Here is a 14006-nt window from a genome sequence, read left to right as displayed (position 1 = left end):
ATCTGCAAGCATAGATTTTGACTTCTGTGGGCCTAATTTATTCCGCCTAAATCGCCACACAAACCTCTAGGCCTATAGTGTGTATTTACAGTGCAAAAACTCGCGGGAGCCTGCAGTGAGGTTCCAGGTACCAGCAGACCGCCACCAGCTGCGAGTGTAACGAGAAGGAATGGTGAAAAGTACATGGCGTAATCTGAGCTGAACGGGGTCAAAGGATTTATTGTTGGGAAATCATCAAAAAAATACAGGACTCGTGTGAAGTGCTTTGAAGGCCCTCTGCGTACCGTGTGGATGAGTCATTCGTTTCCCAGGCACTGTGGAATTTTGGTAGAGGAAATCACGACCGAGCCAACAACGCAAACTTATTGCATTGCGGTAACACTTCTGGCTGTTGAAGAACTTGAACAGGTCGCCAGGCGCTTCAAGCAGACTGCGTTTTAGAAACTCATCGTCTTCCAACCACCCTTTCACTGGTGGTCCACAAGCAACTTACCAACCCCCAAGTATTAGTTGGTACTACGAGAATGTCCCACCAGCAGCAACTTCACCGTGTTTCGGCCATGTTGTCTGCCGTGATTTTGACGCTTCTTGCCGCGGCCCGTGCTGCCACCTTACCCCCTGATGGGGGTATCCTGGCCGGTCGGAATGAAGCACAGTGCAGCGGCGGCTTCGATCTGTATTTCGTCTTGGACAGGTAAGACCGTTTTTCCTGGGCTTCTATACTGCAACAATGGAGGAATAAAAAACTGCAACTATAATACGCACATATTTCAAAACAAAAGGCGAGTGTTGGAGAGAGTTTAATCATGCACATGATATATTCGGCCACTGCCGGCCTTCCCTTCAAAAGTTTTATTACCTATAGGGCAAGGGCGGATCCAGGGGGGGGGGGGGGGCCAAAGGGGGCCATGCCCCCCCCCCCCCCCAAAAAAACGAAACCAATTTTTTTTTTTTTTATGTGACATCGCAATAAAGGCAGGCAATGAGTACACCACCATCTTTTCCTCAAAAAAATTGGTTAAAGTGGTCAGAAATTGCCTCAGATCGCACCACAGAGCATCTAGAATCCAAAAAAATTTCGGGGCCCTTAAGCGGGCCCCGAACCCCACGCCGTAATTTTTTTGACCCACTTTTTGGGGGGACAAAAATATTTTTTGGCCCCCCAAAAAATTGTGTTCTGGATCCGCCCTTGACCTAGGGGCGTGGGGGGGGGACTGCATTAATCTTGACAACACTGGGGGCGCTTTAGCTGTTCATGATAAAGATGTTTCAGTATTTTTAGATATTAAGCAGCCTATGTTCTACCGTCACATTTTAGGTATGAACATGATAACAGTAGTACTAAGCCTCCACAGCACGAACTATTTTTTCTCCAACTACCCTAGGCCATAGGCCTGCAGTACATAATAATCCCCCATGGTTAATTTATAGTAGTCTTTGACAAGTTAAAGGTGTGTGTATTTTGGTCCACTTGGTACGTATACGCATGGGTAGACCTCTTGTGCAAAAAACCCTCAGCTTCTGATTGCAAAGGATCTTGACAAGGTTTTCTACATGCCTCACCAGATCAAATCCAATATTAAATAGATTTATGCCTACTCAAAATCGAAAGAATCAGCAAGCGTCATGATAGTTTAATCATAGAGCAAGGACATCGGATGGTCCTGTCTGCGACTGGTGACAAGTCTAGCAGACCCAGGGGTCGAAACCCTGAAGACATTACCTACTGGGAATGGAATGCAGAACAAGGAAACATTGTTGTTCCTCGCTCCCAGACTTCCCATAACATAGACAGGATTCACGCTACTAGATAATAATTCGCACATTTTCCTGGGTACGGCTAATGAGCTGGAAGTAAAAATAAAACGCAGAGGGTGGATTTATAAGAAATGAAACAATGTCTCGTGAACGACTTTATTAGATGAATTCAACTTTTGGGGGGGGGGGGAGTGGGGGTGGGGAACAGAATTATACTCGTAATAAATTATACCCTTTAATATATTGAGTAATGAAGCCAAATTAATCAGTGAAAAAAGGTGTATAGGCCTGAACAACAAACGTTTTTGTGGGAATGCGAGGTAAATTGTAGAACGCCCGAAGGTACCATTGACACAGACGGCTGCAAACACATTTTGAACAAAGACCCGAAATAGAAATTCCCGCTGTCAGCTGTGCTAGCGCCCTTACAGTAAAGGTCAAAACATTCCCTGGTTTTAATATTCGACAGTATAGGTGCTCCTCGTGTACAGGCCTAGTGATGAACTATTATAGACCTTATGCGTAGCAGCCATCTAATGCCTTTGCTTTGCTGGGATATGCATGAGTGAACCATTTGTGCATTCACTGTTACTGAATTAAAATAACAAAAGATGCCCTTTAAGATGGCTGCTAGGCATAAGGTCTATACTCCTTAAGTCGAACTGAAAAAATTAAAAAGGGAAAGTGGACCTATTGTGGTGCTACAAGTAGGACTATTATTGGCCTATAAATATTACATTGTAGGCTTTACAATGTGGATCCCTACATCTGACGTAAGTCTTGTCTGGTTTTCTTATCTGCAAGGTTAAGGTTATGAGATTTACCAATAATTCTTAAAAAGAAAGAAAGAAATGCTCACAACCAAATTCCAGTGAAGAGTGGTATACTCGATGATGTAACAAGGGCGGATCCAGGGGGGAAAGAAAAAAACGAACCCAATTTTTTTTTTAAGTGACATCGCAATAAAGCCAAGGCAGGCACTGCGTACACCACCATCTTTTCCTCAAAAAGGTTTGGTTAAAGTCGTCAGAAATTGCCTCAGATCGCACCACAGGGCATCTAGAATCCAACATTTTTTCGGGACCCGAACCCCACGCCCAAATTTTTGGGACCCACTTTTTCGGCGACCAAGTTTTTGTTTGCCCCCTTCCCCCCCAAAAAAGTGTCTTCTGGATCCGCCCATGTGATGTAAGTCCCTGTCACTGTTAGGAGATGGAAGAGCTCGTATGGAAGACATTTTTGACGAGGGAACTCAACTGAATACAGCTCATGGCTGAAGGAAACCAACATTAACATAAAATTAGCATAAAGTGGCTCAATTTTAATTGAAGTTCAAAGATCTCTGAAACCTTCGCCACTATACATTATCAACAGTGTATAACTAAGGGAAGTGAACTTTTGGAGAAGAAGAAAAAATGGCTCCGAAAAATTGAAGGTCTAACTAGGCCAGACAAGCCAATGGAAAAAAGTGACCAAGGTCGTAAGTTCATTTCGTCTGGACAATTATGCATATGGGTTGCAATAACACGGGCAAATCGGTTTCAACATACTGGTGAAATTTCCTGCTTTCTTGATATCCGGCCGACCGTTCCGGTTGCCAGAGATAGTGCAGTGTGGTTGCCGGTCAGTGCCGCTCATCTTAAAAGAATTTATAGGTCATCTGTAGGTTTATTTTTAAGGCCATTGTTTTATTTCTCCATTTCCATATCCCTCCCTTGCAATAAATATTTAAAGGGAATAAACAACATTTGCAAAAATAAAAAACAAAACTACCAAATAAGTGTAAAATACCTTACTGGACTTTTTAATGAATGACAATCTAAAGCATCCTGTAAAATCATGGCACCTGATGTGCCGTTGTTTTCAAGAAAAGTGGTATTTTTGTATCAATTTCCAATGTCTCAGTATTCAAGGATACTGTAAAAGGATATCTGCTAGCACAACTTTTTTGGGACAAGCTGTAATCTTCTTGATTGTACTGGGTTTTCTTTTCAATCAGATCGGGAAGCGTGACCAACCAGTATTTTCAGGAGCAGACAGTGGACTTTGTGGAGACATTACTGAGAAGTTTTACAAGGTACGATAAACTTTGCTGAGTTTTCATCAAAGTTGCACTCACCATGCTCTTCAACATATCGCTTTTTTATTTTTACTCCTGGAGATATTTCAATATGTTTTATATTTACCTTGTAGAGCTGATAGCTTCTGATTGGTCGAGACTCGATCACGTGGGGGGGGTATTTAAATGTGATATGAAGACCGGCTTCAAGAAACACACTATTGTTTTCTATTTTTAGCATGTACAACTCCGTGAAAAGGCTTTTATTTTGGGGTTGCCTTTTGCGCCTCCAGCTCTAGCTAAATGCAGCTTTAATTCAGAATTCCGGCTGCAAATATTTCGAAAATTGGAAAAGACTGTTTCATAATTAGTCGCGGGCGTATTATTACGTTCGATGTCTCGTTCAAAAGTACATTACCTTGGTAATGATAGAAAAATGGCATTTTGAATATCTGGGTGAAACTCAAAAGTGGGACGGTCAAAGTAACTTGAAGTTTTGCCCTTTTGTTGCCAGTTTGTCGTGATTTAATTTATCCGTCATCCGATTTCAGTTCTTATTGACTTAAAGTTGGAATATGCGTGCTTTTTCGAACGAAATTTAAAGGAATATAATGTGTTGTAACAAATAAATTTGCTTGTTTGTTTTTGCAGGCCTTAGTACAGTTTTAAAAAAGTGGTTTTAAATGGCACGCTTTAGTTCAGAAATTGCGCCGACTATTCAGAACGAATTATAGGAGTGTCCCGCTCTTAATTCATAAGTTGAAATTAATTAATTGATTACTTGTCATGGGCTGATTTTTTTCGTGCGATGTCCCATTAGAAAGCTCATAACTAATGTAATGCTAGAAAATTATCAATTCGATTTGAAAATCTATGTTTCAAGGTGCCACACCCAGAAAGCACGTATACACCAAATTTAATGTTTTTTTGTGATTGGATTCCATTTGTAGTTCCAAGATGCGAGCCTCGTTCATCACATTCTCGAGTCGAGACGAGTCCAGCGTGATCATGAAACTGACTCGCAACAGGTCGGTGATATAGTAATTCCTCAACGTGTTCATGAAAACAATCTTAATTTTACTCCTTTTTTTGCTTATACATTATTCGTATATATGTACATATTTATGTCTGAGCATTCGTCTCGAAAGATTGTCTTGAGTTTTTCAATATTTATCTGTTCTTTTCAAGGCATTGCATTTATTCTGTTTTTTGGGCTGTGCCGAATATTCGAATTTTCAAATATTCGATCGCCAGTATCGAATATTCGAATATCTATTTTCGGAATCGAATATTCGGAGGTGAAATGCAACGAAATAAAAAGGTGGAATTTTTTTATAACAAAAGTGCATTCTGAAGGCTTTTTTCAAGGTGTTGCTAAAAACGTAAGAGCAACTGTTTTGTTTTGAGATTTCGTTTAATTCCTATGTGGATGATCATTTTCAAAAGTCTATTCAGCTTTCATTTTAATATCGTACTTTTGTTCTAAAATCATCCTTTTGATGACTTGCAAGGGATTTTTTTAGCTTTGATTTGTTGTTTTTATTGTGCTATGGAATTCCTCCTTGATTGTTATGTTTTCAATGTCGTGTAATCAATCTGCGAATACAGACGAGCCATGGAGGCAGGCATTAGTGATTTACGTCAACTTGGCACATCGGGAGGAACATTCCTCCAGAAGGGTCTGGCGTTGGCCAATAAGCAGATTCGCGATTCAGGTATGCTGGCTGAAATGCAAGTTTTAGTACTTTATTCCTCTATGTAAAACTTTTGTCAAATACTTCCAACTCTTTTCCCCAAATTCCAATGTCAGAATTTTGTTGAGTGCCTTTGTTTTATCCACACATGATTTTTATATTTCGTTTGTCTCGCCCCACACTAAAATCCTTCACTTCTGTGTTTTGCCCAAAGGAAAGTAATCAATTCACGAAAGTAAGTGATGGCGAAAGAAAATCAGAAAAGAAATGACGGCGGACTTAAAAATTGTCAAGTTTTTTTTATGAAAATAAAAAAGGTTTTGTCATTAACGTTTTTATCACTACAATTTTGCAGACGATGGTACAGCCAGTGTTATCATTACATTGACGGATGGAATTCTTGACGACAGACAGGCGGCAGCTGAGGAGGTATATAAAAAAAATAGCATTTTCCGAATTCGCTTAAACAATCAGTCTGCCTGGTAGTTTTTATTAAGACAAATCAATCATTTTGTTGATCAGTGATTCCGTTTGTAGTCATTAGTTTTATTAAGGCCTACACGGTGGATAACGTGTAGGTGGATAATTGAGTCCGGTGGTCTTCAACAAATTCGAAGTTTGTCTCATAAAGAAATTTTAATCTTTTTTTTATATTAACCCTCCTTTGCAAAACATACACTCTCAGCAAAGTTGTCCTTTTAGTCAAAATCAATCAAGTAACTGTTTTTTAACAGTTGAGAGCTCCCAGCCTACATAAAGCAGGATTGACTGGCTGTGAGTGTTTATGTAACTTGATACAGCTATGCTTTGACTGTAGGTGTTTGATAAGCCAGCTGTGCTTACTACTTGCCTGCTTTTGTCCGTTGACTGAATTTGACTAGTCACAGTGCTTGCTTGAAATATGATCTGACTGTTGGTGACTAGCTTGTGTAAAAGGCATGGCAGGGGAAGAGGATTGATTGTCTGTGACTGTTCAGACAGCAGGAGGCTTAATGAAATGTTTGACCCTGATCTCTGTGCTGTCAGGCGGACATCTCACGCTCTCTGGGAGCTAAAGTCTTGGCGGTCAGGGTAGGAGACAGTAGTTTGAGGGACCTGCAGAAGGTAGCTGATCCGCCGGCCAAGGAACACATCTTCAGAGGGGACACGTTCAACGATCTCCAGTCCATTATCACCCAGGTTTGTGCAATTCAATTTTTAAATTATTTTCAAATAGACATCTTGAATGACAGTACTCAGGAAGCAGATTTACATCGAAATAGACGTGTTAAGATAGAGATGCCAACATATAAGAAAAAGGAACAAATGTTGTTGTTTGTTATCTTCCTCGGGCCAAAACAAGACAAATCATGGAACAGTTACAGACGAATACCAGGAATACAATTATACGTTTATAAGGGCACGTTTAGTGTCATGTTTGTCTGCAGCTGTTAATACATTACTAGTATTTTCTTTAGCATTTGCTTTATAACTTAGTATGTAGAACACAGGCATGAAACCAGTTTTTATCCTCAAATGAACTGAAAATGTATTTATTTTTAACATCTTGGCAAAACTATTATGATGATATTAACGATAAATCTCTGATTTACCTGTAATTATTTCATCTCCAGTTTTTGCATTTCTTGAGAACAACTTATTGTTTTCTTCATCAGATTGTCAATACATCTTGCATTGAGATTCTCTCAGCTTCTCCTACGTCAATCTGCGCTGGTGGTAAGAATTATTCTGTTACAACCGACAATGATTTCAGAGTATTTTTGAGTCGCACACGAGTTACATATCCAACTCCGGTCTGCCCACTATGGCAGCTGTAACGACGGTAACAAGTTGACAAAGATGTATCTTTTTTTGCGCGTTTTCATTGCAGAGGCCTTCAATGTCAGCATCACCGGCAACGGTTTCACCAAGACCGACAACGTCAGTAAAGTGATCTGCAACTTCCGGCTCAACGACACAGATAATCAGGGTAATTGTTTCTTTTTCGACGTCTTGTCGCTTTCCCGAACTTCAAAATCCTTCTTGATGGTGTACATTAAAATTAAATCTCTTTCTTTTACTACATTTGTACAGTTTTGTCTTTTCAAGATTTTCAACCTTTCTTCACTCTATTTGATTAAAATATATATTACAAAAATAACTGTGAGATATTGTTTTTCAAGATTTTCTTTCCTTTTCACATCTCACTATTACACAATTTGATTAAAATATATATTTTGAAAATAAATTCAGATGTTTTTTTCAAGATTGTCTTCCCTTTTCACTTCTCACTATTAATAAAGTCGATTTAAATATTTATTATATAAATAACTGTTAGATATTTCAATATTTTCTTCCCTTTTCACTTCTCACTATCACTCAGTTTGATTAAAATATATATTATAAAAATAACTGTGAGATATGTTTTTAACATTTTCTTCCCCTTTCAAACATCTCAATATATTACACAATTTGAATAATATACATATTACTTTTCTCCCTCCCTGTAACACTTTTATTGTTACTATATATAGAAGCATCTGGGGTGGTATTGTAGCTGTGGTGTTTGTTTTCCTCCAATGAAAAAAAAAAATTTGATAGCTAACGAATTCAATTTGGTATTTTTTTCCATGCAGAGGTGCATCCGATCTCTGTGTCGTCAAGTCACCTCTTGTGTCCAGCACCAAAGATTGAAACATCTGGCAGGTATGATAACCCTGCAATATAAGATAATAGCGTTTTCATTTTGTTGCTGTTGCATCAGTGAGGTTTTCACACAATCTGGAAATACTTTGAAGCACGTAGAAATGTCTAGCCTTGCCATGAATTCCCGAGCAGTTCTGAAATTGTCTTTTGATACAGCGACTCGAAAGTACTCCCGGTAAACCTAGAGCAGATTTTTTTTTTTTAAATCATGCCGTTCCTGGAATGTCGAAACCAAAGAAAAACACTCTTTTTCAACCTTTCACTTGATTAGTATCTCACACTGTTCAAAGTTTAACATCCAATCCATTTTCCGTTTGATGATGTTTACTTCCTGTAAATTTGGTTGAGTAGGCCTACTTGAGTTTATTATAAGTAAAGTTCAAAGCGATTCCAGAGAATGTGCAGTCAGTCATGTAATTCTGTCAAATATATATCTGTTTTTTTAATTTTCAATTCGTTGACAGAATTTGTATACTTACAAAGTATTTTGTTATTTTTTTCAGCTTTGTGGTGTTGCAAGTCTCGGTCAATGGGATTTCCTTCATTTCAAGTAACGTGACCATCAAGGCCACAAACTGCATACAGGTATACACTTACACAGTGCATTAATTATAAAACTTTACATGACACTAATACCTATTACTGCAATCAGTAAATGTTTGATTAATGCTATATTTAAACGAGCATTGGTGCTCAATAGTTTTACCAATTGGCACATTAGCCCCAGACAGAAAGTAGTAGATTTGGTAGAACTCCCTCAGAACACGACGTATAGATCAACAAAGTAACTATTTTTCGTTGGGAATTGTTCCTTTATTTTCAGCCGGACGTGACAGGTGCCGTGCTTGGAGTTTTCCTGGCACTTCTCATTCTCGGACTGTTGGCCCTGTGGTGGTTCTGGAATTTACTTTGCTGTGTGGTGAGTGATAATATTTGCAGTCAATCTGCTGTAAAGAAATTGTATCTGGGTTTAAAATTAGATTATCGATATTAATGACTGATTAATCGATCATGTAGTGTCTCTTAACTCGTTAGCAAAATAATGTATATGAAAGAGACAGGAGCCTTACTCAGATCATGGTATTGGACAATTCTGGTATACTTGGCCGCGCATGTGGCATGTTTAGCAAAACCAAAAAGATTTTAAAATTCCTCACATTTTATTGTTGTCAATGAATTTCATCAAAAAATCGAAGAGCCAAGAGGAAAAATAATTAAATACGCCCTTATAATAAAAACCAATTGTTTTTAAGTGAATATCAGAGCTTCGTTTATTTACTGACAGCAGGAAGAGAAAAAAAAAGAATTAAAAACACTCAAACAAATGGATTTTTAACCGATGCTTTGAAAGGTCACAATTATTTTTCTTTTTTTCCGCCAGGTTGTGAAAGCTCCACCCCCACCCCCAACACCGGAACCCGAGTCGCCCTCCGGCAAGAAGTGGCCGGCAGTCAACGCCTCGGTGTACGGCGGAGGAGGAGTAGGCGGCATGAAGCCCGTCACGGTGAGAAGTCCAAAAAACACTCCCAACCCTTGACTTGAGTCCACCAAATAAATGTCTATTTTTCATTGAATTGGATTTGTTTTTATTAAGTCGGAGACTTTCGGTCCATTTTTTAATAGAATTAAACCTCCTTTTCAATCAAATAAAATAAAGGGGTTGGGATTGGTCGCGGCAGAACTGCATAATTAAAAGGATTACACAAACATACAAACTTTGTTTAAAAAAACTTTTAATGGTCTAAAAACCTAAAATGGTAGAAAAGGGAAATTGATGGTTAAAAATACTAATATAAAGGATCACAATTGATGAATAAACTCTCTTAGGCTATAAAACAGGGTAAAAAAAAATAAGAGATCAAATTCATAAAACCACTAGCAAAGATATAATCGACGTTAGAAATGATAACACAAACATAAAGAGAGGAAACTATGTGGAAAAATACAAACGCTATTTATTTAAACCGGAGGGGAAAATCCGGTTTTCTTTTGATTTTGGTTTGTTGTTGTTCTCCCGTGTATATATTACAATTTAGGAGAGGGATTGTTTTGATATTAGAAATATCTTTTGTCAGAGTACCATTGTTCCTAAAATTCGACATATTTGCAAACACTGATGACATACTGTGCTTATTTTTGAAATGAAGTACAAAGAAGATTATAATTTATGTTGTGCGGTTGAATTCTTGAAGGAAGTGGAATTCCTGGTCGAAGAACTAGCTTTGTCACGTGCCAAAGGTTACTCAAACTTGGCACCTCGACTTGACAAAACATTGATCTCAGTTCCTTGTTTTTGAAATGAATTACCAAGAAGATAAGATTATCAAATGTTTGTAAAAATACTTCCTTTGATTGTTCAACTGAACCGCAGTTCCTTTTGAGTTGTGAGCGGGAATTGTGGCTAACACCAAGTCACGTGGTATATTGTTTTATACAACGCCTGAACAAATCCCCGTCATCTGATTGGTGTATCGTTGATCACGTGTCATTGAATTATTCGCCGCACGGCAAATATAGAAGTTCAATTGCACGGTCACTGGTGCCTCTGACCAATCAGGTGACGAGGATTTATTCAGGTGATGTATATTAAAACAAATATGAATGTTTGACGTTAGTGCAATGGTAAGAATAATTTCATTCGGTGACGGATGGAATGTTCCATTCCACTCGTCTTCGCCTCGTAGAATGGAACATTCCATCAGACACCTCATGAATATCATTGCATTCGCAAACATTCATTATTTGAATAAAATGTTAGCAAATCGATAACGATATCTAAAAACATGGAAGGAAATGTGTACAAAGAAGCAGTCAGGGAAATGTTCTTCACTGGAGAAATAAAATAATCCTGTTTTTAAAATAGACCCTCAGCTAAAATAAGACACCATGTTTGTGATCAATTTGTTTTGCAAATTCATGAAATTGGCCGAATTATCAAGGGATGTACAGGTGTGTTTCGCTCGGGATAATTTTCAACTTTTGTTATTAAATAAATGTGGTAACTATATTTTTTGCTGCTTACCAGACTCGTTCAATTGTGCACTTGTTTTTCCAGTAATTAAGTTAGTTTTTATTTTAATAGTTGTTTTGATATTTAATCAAACAGGTTCGTTGGGGCGATAAGGGTTGCACTGAAGGAGGATCTCATCTGGAGAAAGCTAAAGATGCGAAGGTCGTCAAAGAAGTAGATGAAAGTGCAGCCATCAGATACGGAGCCCCAGGATGCATGGACAACTTCAAGGTGGGTTCGCGAATTACTTGCGTGGTCATACATCTTTCCCCGAAGATAAAAATTTGTAAACACTGATTGAGAAAACATAAACACCTGTTTGTGTTGTTTTTCTTTCAATTCTTTCAACACAGAAAGCACTTGCCGCCTGTTTCACTCCAATCAGATCTTTGTATGATCGGATATCTGTCATGAGACCGGCGCCGGGACAAAAGGTATGACAGACTTTTCATTATAATACTTCATTCATAAATACCTGAGACAGTTTAGCCATTCCTGTTGGTCTAGCCCGTCACGTGGTTGGTCTTAATCGGTTGATGAAACACCGGCTGGCTGGTCTTAAACACTTTGAACTCCTATGAAATCCATTGCCTTTTAACCTTTTATTGGTTGAACGTTCACAATCCTCGGTTGTGCATGCGCAATACTACCGAGTCCGTATTTCATAGTAATTCACACTCCACCGGCACAGCTGCGTTTTGCGCCTTTTGCGCCACATCGCTCAATGCACGCAACGCGCCCGCCAATCTCGAAGTTGTTTACGACTACTTCGCGAGATCGAGAGGCATATACCATAACACAGCTAGAGGGGTGTTTAAAAAACATGAAGTAAATTTGTTGAACAAAAACGTTGGAACTTTATAATTTCTGACTTGTTTTGACTGTTTGACCTCCGGCTCGGGTCATTATCAGCGTCCAGTCTCCAAACCGGTTTTAAACATAGTGTTTAAAACCGGCCAAGCACATATTAGTTGTTTTTTTTATTGATGCGCCAACTAAGCTGTTCTCGCTCAGATATTCAAAATAACTGGGATCTGTATCTGTTCACTTTTCGTTTAATAACAAAGGGTCCAAAGAGGGCTAGAGCCTTATAGATTAAGGAAACTTTTTGCGGGAAATAAAAAATTGCTTTGACTTAAATTTGTCTTGTTCTTTCAGGGATGTTGCTGCCGAGTTGAGAATGGGCCGGTTCGTATTTAGGAGTGTGCCACAATCCCCAGTGATTATGCTAGACTGGATTGGATAGTTATCAGGGTACCTTGAAGGGATCAGACATCGAGAGGTTTTATCCGCCCAGAATCAGAAGAAAGACACTATTGTCTTTTGTTTTCGTTTTATTAAAGACAAGCCACTAAGTTAAGCTTTAATGCCTGAAGCATTTCTGTGCATGGTACTTTGTAACTTCTAATATGCTCCACAAACAAAGGCATGTTTAATGACAAATGTTACGATTTTTTTTTATTTGAAGTGGAAAACGATTAGAATGAATTCTCATTGTTTTTGCCAGCATTGAGTATTGTATGAAGATACAAAAACATGAAAATATATCAGTACGTTTTGTATTGGAGTACTCAGTTAAATACTGCTATTTGTTGCTTATGCCCGTACTATTTACATTCCTATAGTATATTTCTATAGTATATGCAAAATGAGAATGATTTACTTCCAAATATTGATCCCACATCTTGAGATTTTCGTCCTTATCATTTGTATATAGAAATATGCATGTACAATTTGCGTGTATAAAATTTAAGTTTGTGGGTCTAATTTGTGTTAATTTTCCCAGTACCATTTTTGCATATATATATAACTTAAATTCTTTAAGATCATTTAGTTCTTGTGTAAAAATACGAACTGGCTTCGTTTGTAGCTGCTGTTAATATTGTCATTTTATACTAAGATTGCTGGCAATTGTTTATAAATAAGTGACTGCTATACAATTTCCGCTCAAGAATTTGGCATTTCCTAAACTTTAAACTCTGCTTCAGTCTGCCCCTCACAACCACCACACCCCTCACCAGATTGTGCACTGGTCCATTCATTGTTCAAAATGCTATTGTTCTGCGTTACTGCATGGAATTTCCATAAGCCACGCACTGTAACTATGCTGTTGCGTGCTGCTGGTGGTGAGGTGTGGTCGTTTGTGGAGGGCTGTGCAGGGTTTGGTTCATGGGATACTGGGCGTGGTTGGTATGGGCATTGATGGAAGGTCTTTGGCTACCATGACCAAGTAAGTGTGGAGCTAAGTTAGGGCATATATTTTGATGCACTTAATTAAGACTATCTGTTTTCCGAGTTTGTTTGCGCAATCTTGTAGTTATGGTTAATGTAACTTGTGGCCAACATCATTATTCAAAAATATTATCTAAAATTTAGTAGTTGTCCATTATTTTGAATGCATGTAAAATCAGAAAGGAAAGATTCCCATATCTGGCCATCACTACTTTTTCCCTTCAGTGACCTATCAACCATCAGAAAGTGATAATATGTCCTAAAAGGTCAAATTTAGCTGGGAAAATATTGAATTATTTACTGAGAAAACACTTTGAAATTTTCAGACCAGACTCATAGGGTTTGTGCACAGGGTGACAAGTGATGGCCAGATATGGGAATCTTTCCATCAGGGAAAATGGGGAAAGACTGTTGCAACCTAACGCCACTTTTTTTCTTAATAATTATATTTCATATATTATATCATCTCAATAGTGGACAGTTATGCAACAAATGTTGAAAAGACATGCATTTGGGACTGAGAAACACTTCTAATTTTTGTTGGGAAATACTTCACTCTCCATAGACG

General features: G+C 38.3%; 1 protein-coding gene across 1 annotated transcript; it reads left to right on the top strand.

Moving 5' to 3' along the window:
* The first annotated feature begins 404 nt into the window (after positions 1-404).
* LOC119731676 (anthrax toxin receptor 1-like) lies at positions 405-13616 on the top strand. Its single transcript, XM_038204884.1, has 15 exons — positions 405-694; positions 3758-3835; positions 4768-4845; positions 5426-5532; positions 5867-5940; positions 6538-6690; positions 7167-7227; positions 7382-7480; positions 8127-8196; positions 8700-8781; positions 9020-9115; positions 9578-9700; positions 11303-11437; positions 11560-11640; positions 12365-13616. The coding sequence occupies exons 1-15, from the start codon at positions 525-527 to the stop codon at positions 12404-12406; spliced, it is 1449 nt and encodes a 482-aa protein (XP_038060812.1). The 5' UTR covers positions 405-524; the 3' UTR covers positions 12407-13616.
* Positions 13617-14006: the final 390 nt, after the last annotated feature.

This window comes from Patiria miniata, unplaced genomic scaffold, assembly GCF_015706575.1.
Source record: "Patiria miniata isolate m_02_andy unplaced genomic scaffold, ASM1570657v1 HiC_scaffold_24, whole genome shotgun sequence".
Lineage (NCBI taxonomy): Eukaryota > Metazoa > Echinodermata > Asteroidea > Valvatida > Asterinidae > Patiria > Patiria miniata.
Note: the sequence above shows the minus strand (reverse complement) of the source record. Positions and strands in the feature narration are given on the sequence as shown.